The sequence below is a fragment of the Cololabis saira genome, chromosome 2 (genome assembly GCF_033807715.1).
Source record: "Cololabis saira isolate AMF1-May2022 chromosome 2, fColSai1.1, whole genome shotgun sequence".
NCBI classification, from domain to species: Eukaryota; Metazoa; Chordata; class Actinopteri; order Beloniformes; family Belonidae; genus Cololabis; species Cololabis saira.
In genome coordinates, this window is record NC_084588.1 from 5494453 (window position 1) to 5513541 (window position 19089).

The 19089-nt window shown below is 44.4% G+C and overlaps 1 protein-coding gene across 1 annotated transcript; it reads left to right on the forward strand.

Moving 5' to 3' along the window:
• Window positions 1-13193: 13193 nt before the first annotated feature.
• On the forward strand, window positions 13194-18270 carry LOC133418971 (uncharacterized; the record flags this gene model as incomplete). Its single annotated transcript, XM_061707946.1, has 2 exons — window positions 13194-13810; window positions 18222-18270. Coding segments are annotated over 2 exons (666 nt in total), but the record flags the coding sequence as incomplete, so codon positions are not given.
• Window positions 18271-19089: the final 819 nt, after the last annotated feature.

Below are 19089 nucleotides of genomic sequence, written 5' to 3' on the forward strand. Positions count from 1 at the left end.
CATTTTGAAGATATGGGGAACTGGCAGTGGCGACGCGGGTGAGGTGGTGAAATGAAGCCAGATTCATGTCATACTGTTAATGTCATCACATATCAGACTTATAATATAATAGTGCTGATCGTGTCCCTCTGTGTTTGAAGCACAGCGTCAGTCACGACTCTGCTGCTGCTGCAGCCGCAGTGCCAGGACACGCCGGGAACCTCCTCGTCACCCACCGCAACAACTGGAGAGTGACTGAGGACAGAACAAATGAGTGCCGGGCCACTCTACGGAGCCCCTAAAGGGACTCAGATTTTTTTTAATATACTGTACACCATATTCACGTGATTGGCAGTGGAAAAAACTGATATGTGACACATTTGTGTTTAAAAAGCTGTTTTAGACCGTACATGGCACCAATCGCAGTATAAAATAAATAAACTGTGCTTGCACTGATACTGATGACGGATACGGATACGGATACGGAAGTGGAAGCGGAAGTGATCGCGGAACGCGGAACACCATTCAGATGGCAGCGGTGTGTGAGACCTGTTTACCCGCCCTGTCAAAACTGAGGGACAGCATTGTGAGCCTGAAAGCTGACCTAAAGGAGAAGGACAAAATCCTTATGGATTTCTCCACAGTTGCCACAACTCAGTCGAAATTTATTGCTCACCTGAGAGCATCCGGTACTGGCGATCGGAGCATGACGGCCATCGCCATGGACAATACCACCCTGCCATGGACCGGATCTCCCACCCCCGGATCTCCAGCACCAGCACTCGCTGGGCTCCGCTGGCTCCAGCAGGGAGCCAAGCCGAAATCCTCGGCACCCTCCACCTCCTGTCTCCGTCCTGCGGAGTGGCAGTGCTCCATCAGGGAGGAGGGAGCGGCGGCTCCGGCGCCGGTGAGCTCGACGCCGCTCAGGCCGGAGAAATCCTGGGCCGTGGTGACCAGAGGCACCAGGCGTCCATCTCCCCCTGCCCCGCCACCGGATCTCCCACTGGACAACAGGTTCAACGTCCTGAGCCTGCAGGATTTCCCGCCGATGGGAGCGCGTCCCGGCTCTCCGCCGGGACCGGCCCGATCAGCGGGTCGTGGCTCTTGCCAGCCCAGGAACCGGGATCTGCTCGCCCAGCCTGGCTCGGCCTCTCCGTCTCGGCCAGGAGCAACCGCGTGCCGGCGTCACCAACCCCGGGTCCCCTCCCGCCAGAGGCGCAGCTCCAGGCGGACCGCGGAGCAGCGAACCCCACCTGTACTGGTCCCCGGGACCGCGGAGCAGCAAACCCCACCTGTTCTGGTCGTTGGGACCTCGATGGTCCGGCATGTGAGGGTGAAGGGCGGCCGGACCTTCTGCCACCCCAGAGCCCGCGTCAAGGATGTGGAGTCCGCCGCCCTCCAGCTGTGTGATCAGCATAGCTCGGCCTCCACGCTGGTCCTGGAGGCCGGAATCAATTATCTAAAATACCGGCAGTCGGAGGTCCTGAAGCAGGAGTTCAGGGCCATGGTGGATCGCCTGCTGGACACGGGGAAGCGGCTGGTCATTTCCGGGCCGCTTCCCCCGCCGCGCTACGGGGACGTCACCACCAGTCGTCTCCGCCAGCTGCACCGGTGGCTGAAGGGATACTGCTTGGACCAAGGTATCCCATATGTGGACAATTTTATGGCTTTTTTAAACAGACCCCACCTTTTTAAACATGACGGCCTCCATCCAAACCAGGTGGGGTCACGGCTTTTATCAGTGAACATTGACCTGACAGTCCAGTCCTACACCACCTCATGACTCACCGCTAACACACAGACACATAGGAGCACCTCTCACTCACCCCCACCCACCACATACACCAACACCACACACACCTGTACAGCACCACCACCACCCCTGTCACCAGAATCTCTGGACATTCACACTATAAAAACCATCATTTCACACAGAAAAACCAAGCACAGGAATGTTTTTAGATCCAGCTATGTTTTTAATGTTCCATTAAATCGTCATGATGAGCGTGCGTTCGGCACAGACATCAAGATGGCTGTGCTGAACGTGCGCTCTCTTTTAAACAAATCTCACTCATCTCATCACTCATCTTCTCCCGCTTTATCCGTTACCGGGTCGCGGGGGCAGCAGCCTCAGCAGGGATGCCCAGACTTCCCTCACCCCAGACACCTCCTCCAGCTCTTCCGGGGGGAGTCCGAGGCGTTCCCAGGCCAGCCGAGAGACATAGTCTCTCCAGCGTGTCCTGGGTCTTCCCCGGGGTCTCCTCCCGGTGGGACATGCCTGGAACACCTCCCTAGGGAGGCGTCCAGGAGGCATCCGGTACAGATGCCCAAGCCACCTCAGCTGACTCCTCTCAATGTGGAGGAGTAGCGGCTCGACTCCGAGCTCCTCCCGGGTGACCGAACTCCTCACCCTATCTCTAAGGGAGCGTCCAGCCACCCTGCGGAGGAAACTCATCTCGGCCGCTTGTATCCGCGATCTTGTCCTTTCGGTCACTACCCAAAGTTCATGACCATAGGTGAGGGTAGGGGCGTAGATTGACCGGTAAATCGAGAGCTTCGCCTTTCGACTCAGCTCCCTCTTCACCACGACGGTCCAGTACATCGACCGCATTACTGCGGACGCTGCACCGATCCGCCTGTCAATCTCACGCTCCATTGTTCCCTCACTCGTGAACAAGATCCCGAGATACTTGAACTCCTCCACCTGAGGCAGGACTTCTCCACCCACCCGGAGAAGGCATGCCACCCTTTTCCGGTCGAGAACCATGGCCTCGGTCTTGGAGGTGCTGATTCTCATCCCTGCCGCGTCGCACTCGGCCGCAAACCGCCCCAGCACATGCTGGAGGTCCCGGTCTGATGAAGCCAACAGGACAACATCATCTGCAAAAAGCAGAGATGAAATCCTGAGGTTCCCAAACCGGATCCCCTCCGGCCCCTGGCTGCGCCTAGAAATCCTGTCCATAAAAATTATGAACAGGACCGGTGACAAAGGGCAGCCCTGCCGGAGTCCAACATGCACCGGGAACAAGTCTGACTTACTGCCGGCAATGCGAACCAGACTCCTGCTTCGATCATACAGAGACCGGACAGCCCTTAGTAGAGGGCCCCGGACTCCATACTCACTCAGCACCCCCCACAGAATGGCACGAGGGACACGGTCAAATGCCTTCTCCAGATCCACAAAACACATGTAGACTGGTTGGGCAAATTCCCATGAACCCTCGAGCACCCTGCGGAGGGTATAGAGCTGGTCCAGTGTTCCACGACCGGGACGAAAACCGCATTGTTCCTCCTGAATCCGAGGTTCGACTATCGGCCGTAATCTCCTCTCCAGTACCCTGGCGTAGACTTTCCCCGGGAGGCTGAGAAGTGTGATCCCCCTGTAGTTGGAACACACTCTCCGGTCCCCCTTTTTAAACAGAGGGACCACCACCCCGGTTTGCCACCCCAGCGGTACTGTCCCCTTCCTCCATGCAATGTCGCAGAAGCGTGTCAACCAAGACAGCCCTACGACATCCAGAGACTTGAGGTACTCAGGGCGAATCTCATCCACCCCCGGTGCCCGGCCACCGAGGAGCTTACGAACCACCTCGGTGACCTCGGCTTGGGTGATGGATGAGCACGCCTCCGAGCCCCAACCCTCTGCTTCCTCAGTGGAAGGCATGTCAGTCGGGGTAAGGAGATCCTCAAAGTATTCCTTCCACCGTCCGACAATGTCCCCAGTCGAGGTCAACAGCTCCCCACCAGCACCATAAATGGTGCCGGCAGAGTACTGCTTCCCCCTTCTGAGGCGCCGAACGGTCCTCCAGAATTTCCTCGAGGCCGACCGAAAGTCCTCCTCCATGGCCTCCCCGAACTCCTCCCAGACCCGAGTTTTTGCCTCCAAGACTGCCCGAGCCGCGGCCCGCTTGGCCTGCCGGTACCTATCTACTGCATCAGGAGTCCCACCGGCCAACATAGCCCGGTAGGACTCCTTCTTCAGTCTGACGGCATCCTGTACTTCCGGTGTCCACCACCGGGTTCTAGGATTGCCGCCACGACAGGCACCGGAGACCTTGCGTCCGCAGCTTCGAGCCACCGCGTTGACAATGGAGGCAGAGAACATGGTCCACTCGGACTCGATGTCCCCCGCCTCCCCCGGGATCCGAGAGAAGCTCTCCCGGAGGTGGGAGTTGAAGATGTCCCTGACAGAGGGCTCAGCCAGACGTTCCCAACAGACCCTCACAATCCGTTTGGGTCTACCCGGTCTGTCCAACCTCCTCCTCCGCCAGCGCATCCAACTCACCACCAGGTGGTGATCAGTTGACAGCTCAGCCCCTCTCTTCACCCGAGTGTCCAAGTCATGCGGCCGAAGGTCAGATGAAACGGCAACAAAGTCGATCATTGACCTCCGGCCTAGGGTGTCCTGGTGCCACGTGCACTGATGGACACCCTTATGCCTGAACATGGTGTTCGTGATGGACAAACTGTGGCTAGCACAGAAGTCCAACAACAAAACACCGCTCGGGTTCAGATCGGGGAGGCCGTTCCTCCCAATCACACCTCTCCAGGTATCACTGTCATTGCCCACGTGAGCGTTGAAGTCCCCCAGTAGAACAATGGAGTCCCCAGTTGGAGCACTATCAAGTACCCCTCCCAGGGACTCCAAGAAGGCCGGGTACTCCCCACTGCTGTTCGGCCCGTAGGCACAAACAACAGTGAGAGACCTATCCCCGACCCGAAGGCGCAGGGAAGCGACCCTCTCGTTCACCGGGGTGAACTCCAACACATGGCGGCTGAGCTGGGGGGCTATAACCAAGCCCACACCAGCCCGCCGCCTCTCACCCTGGGCAACTCCAGAGTAGTGGAGGGTCCAGCCCCCTTCAAGGAGCTGGGTTCCAGAGCCCAAGCTATGTGTGGAGGTGAGCCCGACTATCTCTAGCCGGTATCTCTCAACCTCACGCACAAGCTCCGGCTCCTTCCCCCCCAGCGAGGTGACATTCCATGTCCCCACTGTGAGGGTTGATGTCCAGGGATTGGGTCGTCGAGGCACCCCGCCACGACTGCTACCCAGCCCACAATGCACCGGCCTGCCATGGTCCTTCCTGCGGGTGGTGGGCCTACTGGAAGGCGGACCCGCGTCGCCGTTTCGGGCTGAGCCCGGCCGGGTCCCACGGGCAAAGACCCGGCCACCAGGCGCTCGCCTACGAGCCCCAACCCCAGGCCTGGCTCCAGGGCGGGGCCCCGGTGACGCCGATCCGGCGGATTTTAAACAAATCTTTTATTATAAATGACTTGATTTTAGACAGGAAACTGGACTGTATTCTCCTTACAGAGACATGGCTTGGCACAGATGCACCTGTTGTTCTCACTGAGGCCTCCCCACCAGATTTTAACTTTCTATTTTCCACCAGGGGGGACAAGAGAGGGGGCGGAACTGCATCAATAACAAAAATCACTATGTCATCCAATGCAGTTCCTTTTAACAGCTACACATCATTTGAATATCATGCTTTTGTTTTTAGCAACCCCCCAATTCTCTGCATAACGGTCTACAGACCCCCCCAGTATTCCACCTGTTTTATCAGCCAATTCTCTGAACTTTTATCAATTATTCACACCTCCTACAACAGGATCTTAATAACTGGTGATTTTAATCTGCACTTAGACAACATCTCAGACCCAGTATCTGGGTCAAAGACGAATAAGGATTTTAAAAATGGAAAAAAATGAAATTGGCTAAAAATACCCATTAAGTCACTTTCTATCTTTATCAGAGTGTTTTGTATATCACTCAACAACAGGAATTTGTTTTAAGAATGCAATAAACATTTTTCAGTGAATTATATGATTTCTCCCGTGGGAAATGTCCCCCCTGGGTAACGTAAATGTTTTTCAAAATTAATTAAAATTTCTATCATTGTTGGCATTTAAATGTTTTTAGATAATTATAGTTAGAGCTCAACAAATAATTACTTCTCAGAAAACAACATTTTTATCAGAATTAATGTAATATATTTGGACATTTATAGTGAAATGGCTTCATTCGTTCCTGTTTGTCACACAATATTTAGTGCCAAAAAGAGAAAAAAGATGGAAAATGTCTTAAAGATTTTTCACAGTGTAAGTAAAAGGGTTGTTATTGTATCCTCATCTAAAAAAACACAATACTGTAATATAATATGAAATTTGGGTTGAATTATTTGACTGTGTCATTGTTACCCAGAATGACATGCTGTTAGCCAGGAATGACCACTGCACGATTTCAGTGTCAAGTATTTCATTAAAGGCTGTTTCAGGAACATAATTTGTAACCAACATAATACAAAGAAACTGAGAACTGTTAAAAGATCTGAAAAAGTGATTTCTTCTTTTTTTTTTTAAAAATCTTTAATTTCATGCAACAATGTAACAGCGACGTAACTATAAGAAAACACGTTCAGTTGTTTGTAACAGCATAGCATCAAAACATTCAAACAAGCTTTTTGTTCAACAATGTCAGCGTTAAAGTCACCAAGTGACCAAGTCATTTGCAATGTTAAAATATTAAAATGTTAAAAAACTAGAGTTGATTTTTCTGAATGTAACAATAGATAATCACTTAAAATGCCATGGATTTGATTTCACAATAAACTCACCTAAAAACAACAAATCTTTCAAAGTTTCAGTTAAGTAACTGAGTTATTTCTAACAACTACATTTTTAGTCTAATACAGTAAACCAAACTTTTCTTTTCATAAACCTGTTAATGAATTAAACTTTAAAGCAAACAATTGAAACTGCATTTTTTTTCTTGGATATCTTTTCTTTTATCACAGCCTGAGGGAGCGGAGCAGGTGAGGTGAGCTACCAAAAACTTTGGAAGGTTTTCCAGTCTTGGGGACATAATTTCGATGAGCGATTCGTATCCGGCTCAGGTTCTGACACGATGGCTTGCATGTCAGATGCATAATAGAAAATCACATCAGGGGTTGTTGGCCAGGCAAATGAATTTTTCCCCATTAGCTGTCGCATGCAGCTCACATCAAGTTCATTGCCAGCTAATTTGACAACTTGACCAATGAATGGCATTGCATCGTATTTTACAACTACAAACCTGCCAACCAGGTCAGGTGACAGTTGTTGGGCTGTTTCACTGGTTGTGGGGGTCTTCTTTTTGTTCCCCATACTTGGAGCTGCAGTTTGTGTGTTTGTGGGGGTCTTTGTGATATTTAAGTCCAATACAATTGGACTGTGGCAGTCACACTCGCTGTTTGTGCCACGGCTGCAGAAGCATGACAGCTCTCTATGTTTGATCTTCTCTGGAGTCACAGACACGATCTGATGAATTTTCATTGTGCCTTTTATTACTGGAATCTTTTCTGGAACAGCTTCATCATGTTTAAGAATGTCCTCCTCTGATATCCAGAAGTATTTTATGCTTGAACTTGTGCTTATTAATGTGTTGTAAAGGTCTCTGGGTGTCTGGATGTCAGCACCCATTTTAACCTTTTCATCTGCAGCACGTTTAACAGCACCACCGACTCCGTCTGGTGCACCTTTTCTGTGGGCCTTTTCAGAGAAATTCCAGGTAACCTCTTTAAAGCCCATAATGTAGGGAAGTGTGCTCATGAGATAGAAGTTTTTTTTTGTTTCTATATTGAGTCACAGGCCCGTCACTCATAAAGTGGACAGTTGTGAAATTGTGGTTGCGCATCTTAATGTCCTTTAAAATAGGCTCAATGTGTCCCCACACAGCTCTCTCATCATGCCTGAGGCTGTCTGAAATAGTGGCAAAGCACTGTACCCCCTTGGACGTGTAGGCTACACTTGTGTGGATGGTGGCTTGTTGGCGGCTTCCACCAAAATGGAAAGCCTGGATCTCTGTGTGCATTTTACATCCATAGTTTTCCGAAAAGTCCATGTGGAATACTAATTCGGTGTCGCTGATGGTGTCCTTTAGATGCCTGCACTGCTCAGCCTGGTGTATCCATATATAATGGTGTTTTGCAAGCAAATCAAGCTTCTTGTTTAATAATAATAGGTCCTGCCATGTACCACTTTCATTATTTTTTACGAAGTTGGTGTATTCTTTGTCACCATTTGTGGTTTTGACCCGTTCCCACTGCTGCCATGTAGTGATGCTTTTCTCATTTTGAAAATCTAGCTCTAACTCCTTATAGCAGCAGTCCACACAGACACGATACATGCAGTCATTTTTTTTAACATCACACACTATACTGGCCAGTATCTCTGAAAGGCTTGCTGCCTTCACTAAGCCACTTTGGGCTAGTTTCTCTACAAGAATCTGGACATTTTCGTGGTCTATGTGTAGCGACTTTAAGATGGTTGCTCACAGAAGCAGGAAGACACCAGGCACCAGGAAGTCAGGATCTGCAAATTTATTTCTAAGAACAGCAGCACAGGGGACAGTCAACACAGGCAGACGGAGCAGCAGCTCTCTGTGTCTCCATTGTAACAGCTTCAGGAGTTCTGATTTAAATAACAAATTATTTATGTATGCTCAAATAAACAGAAAAATATTAATATAAACAAAAAGTGTGTATACTAAAATGTATACCTGTACAGTGGCTGCACATCTGAGCAGTTACAATTGAAATAATCAGTAAACCCGATATCCACTGCAATAAAATATGTCTAATTCTCAAATAAATATATAAATAAATAAAATAAAAATCCACTTCCAAATAAAATATTTTCTGTCAAGCTACTAACAAATGCAGTCCTTTAAAATACACAGAACAACATTAAATACATGGGGGAAAAAAACCCATAACGCACCTAAGAACAGCAGCACAGGGGACAGTCAACACAGGCAGACGGAGCAGCAGCTCTCTGTGTCTCCTGAAGTCAGTGAGAGGATATGTAAATGAGGGGGATTTCCCGACGTATTTTCACACATATAACGGCCGTTTTACCATTTAAAAGACTCAAGGTAAGTTAGCAGTTGTATTTTTTACGGTTTTAACCAAAACAAGTCACTTAAAAGCAAGATAGCTTGCATAAAACAAAGAAGACCGACACATACGTCTTACCATTGTAACAGCTTCAGGAGTTCTGGCGGGAGTCTGTGCTTACGTCACTCCTGAATATTTGGGTGCGCCTCTAATTAAGGTCCCCCTATGCTACAGGTGACAGGAAACTATACCGAATTACGGTAAAAAAATATATACACAACAATATTGCGCCCAGATTTTGAGAATGTTCATAAAAAAATTAAAAATAAAATAAACAACATATTGGCTCAGCTACATATGCACGCACAGGTATCACGATCACTTGCTTTTGGCTCTGTGATGTAGAACGGACAGAGACGTAAGAACTGTCTATATGAGAGTCTAATTTCTTTCTTCATTTCTGTGTTGTACTGCTCATGGAGCTCTTTTAAGGTTTTTTGTAGGACCCTTCTCTGTACTTTAATTTTTTTTTTGGTCACTGTGTCTTTTTTTCCCGGTAGCAGTCTGCTATTTTCATCCCTACACAAGAACTGGGCAACCTGTGCCCTCTTCATTTCTGCCAGCTTCTTTGCTCCCCGTGGCTTGTGCTTCTCACTGACAACATTTTTTTTGTTGGCCCTCTTGAGGCGTTTCCTTATTTTCTCCTTTTCCTTGTTTGCCTGTGCAAGTTGCCTTTGAAGTTGAACTATTTCATCTTTCAGTTTTGACTTTTCTTTCTTTAAGCTAGCAAGCCGTTTTGAAGCGTTATTATCCTTTCTTTCTGGGGTAGATGAAGCAAGTGGCTGAGCGTTCTCCTGTGGCTCACTGGATTGGGGTATTTGTGTTGTAGGTGCATTTTGCTCACTGGATTGGGGTGTGTGTGTTGTAGGAGCATTTGGCTCACTGAATGAGTGTGTTTCAGGTTCATTTGGCTCACTGGATTGAGGTTCAAGTTGAGGATCTTCAAGAGCAGATTCGTTGATAGATTCTGGTGTGTCTTCCATTAATTGATTAATCTGCCTCAGTCTTTCCCTCTGTCTCTTCTTTTTAATCCTCCACTGTTCTCTTTTCTTTTTTGCAGCAGAAGGAGTCATCAGCTGTATAGGTGTCTGGGGCTTTGATTTGGATTTATCTTTGTAGTACCTAGAAATAAAACAAATGACATGGTATACAGGTTTGATAAATTACCAAGATGCCGATGCTCCAGAAGAAATGTGCCCTACCATAAACATCACATCACATTGCTTAACTAACATATTTTGCGAACAAGTGTAAACCTATTTTCTAATTCCTTTTTTAACTGATCTGCATAATCACTTTACTAAATCACAATACCTTTCTCTCTTTTTCTCAAGATACTCAGCCCTAGCTTGTGGCTCAGCATTCTTCCTGGCCCTGAAAAGTCTCTGCCTTTCTTTATTAGACAGTGGCATCTGCAAGGACAAAACTGACCCTTAAACATCATAAGCTATACTAAAACTTTATTAAAAAACATAAAGATTAGTTCAGTATATATATATATATATATATGTAAAAGATATTTATTAGATAGCACAGTTGAGAGAGACAGGAAACGGGTAATGTCCTGTGGTGCTATCATTGAAAAAGATAACAAAAAATGTCATAAAAGTTCCAAAATACATAATATTGCCTCATTAATCGTTTAATTAATCATTAATAATAATAAAAATATAACATTACAACATCAGTCAATGCCTAAAAAGCTACAGATACTGATAAAAATCTGAATTGATTTACATGTCCATCCTGGATAACAGAGGACATGTCCTGGGTAACAGAATATCTTTGTTATCCAGGGAGGACATATCGTTATCCAGGGGGGACAAAAAAACAAAATTTCCTTTATAATCAGGCACTAACTGGGTCTACTATATAAAATATTAGCTTAATCTTCAACACATCAATGTCATATTTCACATGAAATAGGTCATTTAAAAAATAAAAAAAATAAAAAATATTTTATTAGCGTTATCCAGAAAGCAGATGATTTGAGGACGTCAGGTACGACCGACCGAAAAGGTAAAATATCAACATTTTAAGAGAGACTTACTGACCTTGTGCTCTGTCTTGGGGGTCCTTCGGGGTCTGTTGGCTGATGCAACACCCTGCAATATGACTATCCACATCCAAATATGGTCATATATTGCCGCTTTAAGTGTGTTAGCCAGGAGGGACATTTGGGAATCCAAAAGTAGGGACAAAAGTATTTCTTGAATAAAAATGTAAATAAGCTTAGTGTTGTTACTATATTTGTAGGTGTCATTACAAACATCAACACAATTATGCCCCAGTGCATAATTAATGTTTTTATTAAGATTTTTGACATTTTTATCATATTTTTGTACATAGATTTTAAGCCCGGACGTTATCCAGGAGGGACAGTTTTGTACTTTTGAGCTAAATAGCTCCTTGAATTTTCATTTCTTATAGTAAATACTCCTGTGAATAAGTAAAGTGGGTAGAGTTGAGTAACAAAATGTAGTGTTTTAAAATTTTTATATATTTTTAACATTATAAATATGCTTCGGACACCAGAATTGACATGCCGCGTCTTTGACCCATCTAGAGAATTTTTAAACCTTTTAAACTGTCTAGATTTTAAGCAACATGTCACACAGCCGACCCACAGCAGAGGGCGCACCCTGGACCTGGTCATAACCTACGGCCTGTCCCTGGGTGCGTGCTCTGTTGTGGACCTGGCTGTGTCTGACCATTTCTGCGTGTTTTTTAACATCACCAGTTTTAACCAGCGGGAGGCCCCGGTGAGAACGGTGAGGAAACGTAACCTAACTCCTGAAGTGGCTGCAAATTTTATCCAGATTTTACAGAACACTCCTGCAGAGATTTTACCAGCACCCTGTGATTTTATCGTTGACAATTTTAACAAAATACTCAAAACAACGCTGGACTCAGTGGCTCCGATTTTAACCAAAAGAATTAGCAGAAAACCTACACCCCCATGTAGAACTGAGGAAATAAAGAAACTAAAAAGAAACTGCAGGAGTGCCGAAAGAAGATGGAGGAAATCAAAATTAACAGTTCATCATGACATTTTTTGCCAACACCTTAAGTATTACAATAACAGTATTAAAAAAGCAAGAACCGCCCATTTCAAAAACCTAATTTTAAACAACAAAAACAATTCCAAATTCCTATTTTCTACAATAGATTTTTTAACAAATGGAAACCTGAACAGATCCCATAAAACAGCAACAGACCATTACTGTGAGGATTTTGCAGACCACTTCAGGGGTAAAATTGATGACATTAGATCCAGTCTTTTATCTCAACAGATTTTAACTCTTAACACACCTGGATCAGTGCTTTTATCTGAGGAAACACTGGAGAGTTTTGCCTTCGTTGATGCGGGGACACTTTGTAGAGTTTTCTCCAAGGTAAAGCCCACAACCTGCCTTTTAGACCCCATTCCCACACCGTTTTTTAAAACACTCTATGGATTCTTTGAGGAACAGCTCTTGTATTTGGTCAACTACTCTCTTCAGACGGGTGTCTTCCCAGCCGCCTTTAAAACGGCGGTGGTGAAGCCCCTTCTGAAGAAGAGTGGGTTGGACCCCAATGTTTTAAATAACTACCGGCCTGTATCCAACTTACCGTTTTTAAGTAAAATTTTAGAAAAACTTGTTTTTAATCAAGTGAATGAATTTTTAAACTCAACACACATTTTAGAGGCTCATCAGTCCGGTTTTAGGATGAACCACAGTACAGAGACAGCACTTTTAAAGATTTTAAATGACATCAGGTGCAATTTAGATAACCAAAAACTCAGTCTTGGTTCTCCTGGATCTAACCGCCGCCTTCGATACGGTAGACCATCACATTTTATTAAACAGACAGAAGCACCTGGTGGGCCTCTCTGGTACTGTTCTTAAATGGTTCACATCCTACCTTACTGGTCGAAGTTTCTTTGTAAGTATGGATACATGTTCCTCAGGAATCTATAATATAATGTGTGGGGTTCCCCAAGGGTCAATTTTAGGTCCAACTCTTTTTAATCTGTACATGCTGCCCCTTGGGGACGTCATCAGGAGACACGGCATCAGCTTCCATAGTTACGCTGACGATACGCAACTGTACATCGCCGTGTCTCCTGATGACACTGGGCCAATTGATGCCCTTTTCAACTGTATTTTAGACATCAAGTCATGGATGGCAGCAAACTTCCTACAGCTCAACCAGGGCAAAACAGAGGTTTTACTCATCGGTCCCGAAGGCCAGAGAGAGAAACTTTTACCAAAGTTACAGGATTTTAAATCCTCAAAATCAGTTAAAAATCTGGGCGTGATTTTTGACTCTGAGCTCACTTTTATTCCTCATATTACAAACATAACAAAGATCTGTTTTTACCATCTTAAGAACATAGCCAGAGTCCGCCCGTTTCTCTCTCAGGCTAGTACGGCGGTGCTGATGCATGCTTTTATCTCATGTCGTTTAGATTATTGTAATGCCCTGCTCTCTGGTCTTCCTAAAAAGAGTATTAAGAACCTACAATTATTACAGAATTCAGCCGCACGCGTGCTGACGAGGACCAGAGGGCGGGAGCACATTACACCTGTTTTAAAATCGCTGCATTGGCTCCCCGTGCGCTTCAGGATCGATTTTAAGGTTCTTTTACTGGTTTTTAAGTGTCTTAATGGTCTTGGGCCTTCTTATTTGTCTGCACTACTTTTACCCTATCGACCCTCACGGACCCTGAGGTCCTCCGGTGCTGGCCTTTTAACCATACCAAAAGTTAGAACTAGGACACACGGGGAGGCGGCATTCAGTTTTTATGGTCCCCGATTGTGGAACAGCCTCCCGGAGAACCTCAGGGCCGCAGAGACTGTTGATGTTTTTAAAAAGAGGCTCAAGTCCCATCTCTTTAATCAGGCTTTTAACTGACTCATTTAACTCTTTTAAATTTCTTATGCTCACCCTTATTTTTATTGGATCTTACTGCTCTGTTTTATACTTAGTTTATCCTTTTTTATCATATTTTATTTTTGTTTAATCTCATGTTTTATCTAAATATTTTAGTTGTTATTTATGGTCTATTTTATACATTCTACTGTCTTATTCTTTTAGTTTTTAATGTCTTGCTTTCTAGACATACTTTTAGGATTTTATCTTATGTTATACTCTTTTAAACCCTTTTAGTGTATTTTATCCTGCTTTCTTGCAGCTTTTATCTCCAGTGTTTCCTCATGGGGAGTCTCCATGCTGGGAGTGACTCCTGGACTCCTGGTCGTCCTGGGGCTGGTTCTGGCCTGGATGGTGGTGGAGCTCTGCACCACGGCTTCACCGCTGTGGTGTGGACTCCTCTATCCGTCCGGGCCGGGATGGTCTCTGTGGGCCCCCCCCCCCTTGTAGCTGCGGGCTATGAGACCTCCTGGCGTGGACGGCTCCCTGTTACCGTTTCCTCACCTGGATCCTCTGTGCCTAGCCATGTCTGCACCGTGTGTCTGTGTGTGTGTGTGTCTGTCTGTGTGTATAACCTAGGTGAATTGTAGTTTGCTTGTGTCTGCGGGGAGGGGGGGGGGGGGGGGGGCATTAATAAGTTTTATGTTTATTTGTTTTATGTTAAGCACTTTGTGTTGCATTATGTGTATGAGAAGTGCTATATAAATAAAGTTTGATTTGATCTATGCCAGACTGTACAGTTCAACAGCCACACTTTAAAGTTTGACATTTCCCACTTCCAAATACTTCCTGTACTGTTCAATGTAATGATCAATGACATCTTTACAAATTTAGAAGGATGCATCAAATCAGGGCTGTACGCAGATGATGGGGCCATATGGATGAGGGGAAAAAATGTGCCACATGTCTTTAAGAATATGAGGAAAGCAATAGAAAAAGTGGTCATATGAATGGGGGTTCAAAATGTAAACAAGCAAGTCACGTTACATGATTTTTACAAATAAGCGCAAGATTGACATTGAGAAGCTAACACTATATGGTCAGCCGATGGAGAGGGTGAATGAGTTTAAATACCTGGGTTATGGCTAGATCACAAATATACATGGAAATCACACATTGAACATTTGGAAACTAAGTGCAAAAAGGTTATAAATCTACTACGGGCTGTGGCAGGCTGTGACTGGGGGGCAGATAAAAAGTAATTCATTGACATATATATGGCAATTATGAGGTCAACAATAGACTATGGTTGTATAGTATACGGAGCAGCAGCAAAGACATCATTACAAAAAGTAGACAGACCGTAGTATAGAGCACTGAGAATATGCATAGGAGCTATTAGGTCAACCCCCACTAACACAATATTAGTAGAAGCAGGAGAGACACCACTGGACTGAAGAAGGGAAAAACTGACACTTACATACTGGGTAAGATTAAAAGGGAGTGGGGAAGAAAACCTTGCAACAATGACAATAAAGGACTGTTGGGAATACTCTAAATTCCAGAGACATGGGTTTGGGTGGTCAAGGGATGAAAGACTGAGAATATATGGAATGGAGACATTAGAGTTCACTAAGTACACACCGATGAGTAATATTCCTCCTTGGCTCTTCCCAGAAGCAAAGATAGACATGAACATACTGGAACAGAAAAAAGAATGGAGAATGAATGAAGTAGGAGGTAAAGCGAGTATTTACTTGAGAAATAGTTATTACAACTACCTGAAAATATACACAGATGGGTCAAAAAATCAAAAGGATTATGTGGGAATAGGTGTGTATATCCCTGAGTTCGATGTAAATATCTCCAAAAGATTATCTAATCAACTATCAGTACTATATACAGCAGAAATGGTGGCAGTCTTTATTGGGTTACAGTGGGTGGAAGAGGTCAGTCCTGATAAGGTGGTGGTGTGCACAGATTCAATAGCTGTATTGGAAAGTATACAATCAACAACAACTTGCAGAGAAGACTTACTCATAGATATTTATCATAGTTTACTAAGAATACACAGATGTGGCATAGACATACAGTTCTGTTGGGTACCAGCACATGAGGGAGTAACAGGGAATGAGGGTGCTGATAAATGAGCAAAAATGGCACTGCAAAAGGAAATAACAATACCAGTTCCACTAGGAAAAGGAGAAGGTAAAGCAGTAATAAAGAAGAAAGGAATGGAAATATGGCAGAAAAGGTGGGAGGAAGATCAGAAAGGACAGGGATATCACAAAATACAAAAGTCTATCATAACAAAGAATTATACAGAAAGGAACAGAAGAGAGGAAATAGTCATAACAAGACTCAGACTAGACCAGTGATTCTTAACCATAGGGCCGCGGCCCACACTTGGGCCGCGAGCGCCATCTAGTGGGCCGCCAAAAAAAATTCAGTTTTGTACTTGTGGGCCGCGGGCATGGATCTATAAGGCCGCGGGGGCCACGGGACTGCATAGCAACTCCCTACCAAATGAGGAGAAGAAGACACTCAGCTAGCTGTACGTGTAATAGTAAGAGAAATGGTGTGTATTTACCTATAGATCCATGGTATTTACAGAGAAAATCCTTCATTTTGCACAGAGTACGTTTAGATCCGCCAGGATTAGGGATCGATTAATTGGGTCTGCGCACAGAGCAAGCGAGCACGGCGTGCTCATTTATCCCGGCGCGTCCCCGCGGCCGGGGACGTCGGCTGAGGCTGCCGCTCGGGCGGTGGGCTGCGTCGTTACTGCTGAAGGATGGTAGATGTAGATGCGTGGGCTGTAGTGTCTGCTGGACTGGACTGTTCGGGCTTTCGAAAAAGCATCGGAAAGTAACTGCTGCAGCGCGACCAGAGAGCTGCGGTGCGGGCTGTGCCCGTCGCAGCTGATCAGGCTCGGATGAACCCGACACACTGAGTCCTGACAACTTATTAATGTAAATAAGTAAAATCAAACTAAGTTTTGTCCTCGCTGTATTTTTAAATATGCAACCCGGAATGGACAAATTCATCCTGTTCAGTCTTCCCACTGGGACAAAACCAGTGTCTCATACGTTCAGAGACCGTGGCGTTCAAAGTGCGAAAGTGAAACGCCACTGAAACAAAACACAAAGTTTTTCATCAAACATATCCACTCAAGTCTGAACTGAAGTCACAGAAAAATAAGCTGAGCATCTTAAAACATCCTGCCCATGTCTGGGTCCAGATACAGCTGTGAAGCAGCTTTCTCCACAGTGAACATAATTAAAACTAAATATCGTTTCAGGCTCATCAATGAGCACATTCACATGCATATGAGAACCTGAACCTGAACCTTAAATTGTTAAGATGTGTTTATATTAATTTAGTATAAAAATGTGTTGAGACAATTAACAAAGAAAAGGGGAAATTCAAACTGCTGGTAGAGAAATAAAATAAGATAGCATTTGAAAAATAAAAATAAAAAATTGGCAAATATGTACTTTTTTTAATATAACAGTCAGATGCGGATGTTGATACAACTATGAGGCTACTTGAATATATACACACACACACACACACACACACACACACACACACACATATATATATATATATATATATATATATATATATATATATATATATATTATGATGTTCTGGACCTTCGCTTGAGTAAATTTTCTCTAAATGGACCTCTTAAAGTTGAATACCCCTGCTATACAGTGTTAATATTTAACGGGCCCCGGGCCACTCTGTACTGAAAAAATTGGGCCCCAAGGTCAGAAAGGTTAAGAACCCCTGGACTAGACCACAGGATTAAATGGCACTTTGTATGTTATGGGAAAAAGGGACAGTGATAAGTGTGAGAACTGTGGAGTAAAAGAAAACAGTGAACATATTCTAATGCATTGCAACAGATATGAAATAGAAAGAGAAAGGCTACAGGAAAAGTCAGAGAGGCAGGACGTGAGGTGGAATTTGAGGGAGATACTGGGAACAGAGGGAGAGAGGGTTGAAATCACCAGAAAGGCACTAATTCATTTCTTAAAAGACACTAGGCTGATAAATAGAATAGAATAGAAATAGAAACAGGCTAAATGAAATGATTTTACACACTCTTGTACAGTAGGTGGCGGTATGCACCTTAAAGTTGTTTGTGATCCGCCAATAAAACTGAGAAGAAGAAGAAGAACTTCCACCAAAGATAATCTATACAGCTATACAGTTTATACAGTATACAGTTTATAAAACGTCTCTGCTTCCACATACTATAGGTATATAAAGGGAAAAGACATCTTTAGGTGGGGAAAGCTGGAGATGAAGCATAGGGCTAGCATTAACTAGCTTTATGCTATTAGCTAGTGGTTCTGAGTTTTACACTCCTTACAGTATACAGCTCAGGTATTTGTCTCTAATGTGTATTGTCTTTGTTATTTTATCTGTGTTTGCCAGAATGTCGACCATAACTCGACAGTGTCTGCAGCTGCACAGAGCCTTATAAATGTGCTCACACAGAACCTCTCTCAGGGACAGCAAGTGCAAGGAAGAAAGCAGGAACAGGAGATGGCCAGGTTATATATTTTATTGAGTTTTATTTTCATGTTCATTTAAACGTAATTTGACTGTTTATGTTTAATATGTATATTTAATATCATTTTTAAGCAAATATATGTTCTTTCTTTAATAATGTATTTTATACATTTAACAGTTATTGAATGTTGATTGTTTTATGTTGTAGTTTTAAGATGCCACGAGGGTCAACTAAAACAACCTGCGTGAGCTGTAAAGCAACTATTGGTGTGGCCACCAAGACCTGCAAATATTGCCAGTCAGTACAGCCAAGAAAGCAAAGACTGGCAAAAAAACTTCAGAAATTTGGGGCCAGAAAGGAGACATGGTTGAAATGCCAAAAAAAAAAAAACACCTCTCATGTCATTGATGAGGCATCTGTCTTGGTATGTGTTTAACTTATGTAGTAATTATTTACATAATCACAGCCCACAATGTTTCAGACATTATTTGTTCATATTTCTGTGTATATTATCTAAAATATATATATATATATATATATATCTTTATTTTCAGGTCAAAAAGTTAAACACACTGGGGTACAAGGTTGTAGTCCTACTCCTCTACTGCTCTCCCTTTTCCTGCCAAGAGCAACATCAGAGGAGAAAGACTTCAAAACAGCTGATGGAGAAGCCATCAAGATTCACTGGGGTTTGGGAAAGCCTAGCTGAACCCTCATCTGGTGTTAGCCAACTAAAAATGTTTACATTGTTAATTAAACTTTGTATTTCTGTTTCATCCTTTGGAATTA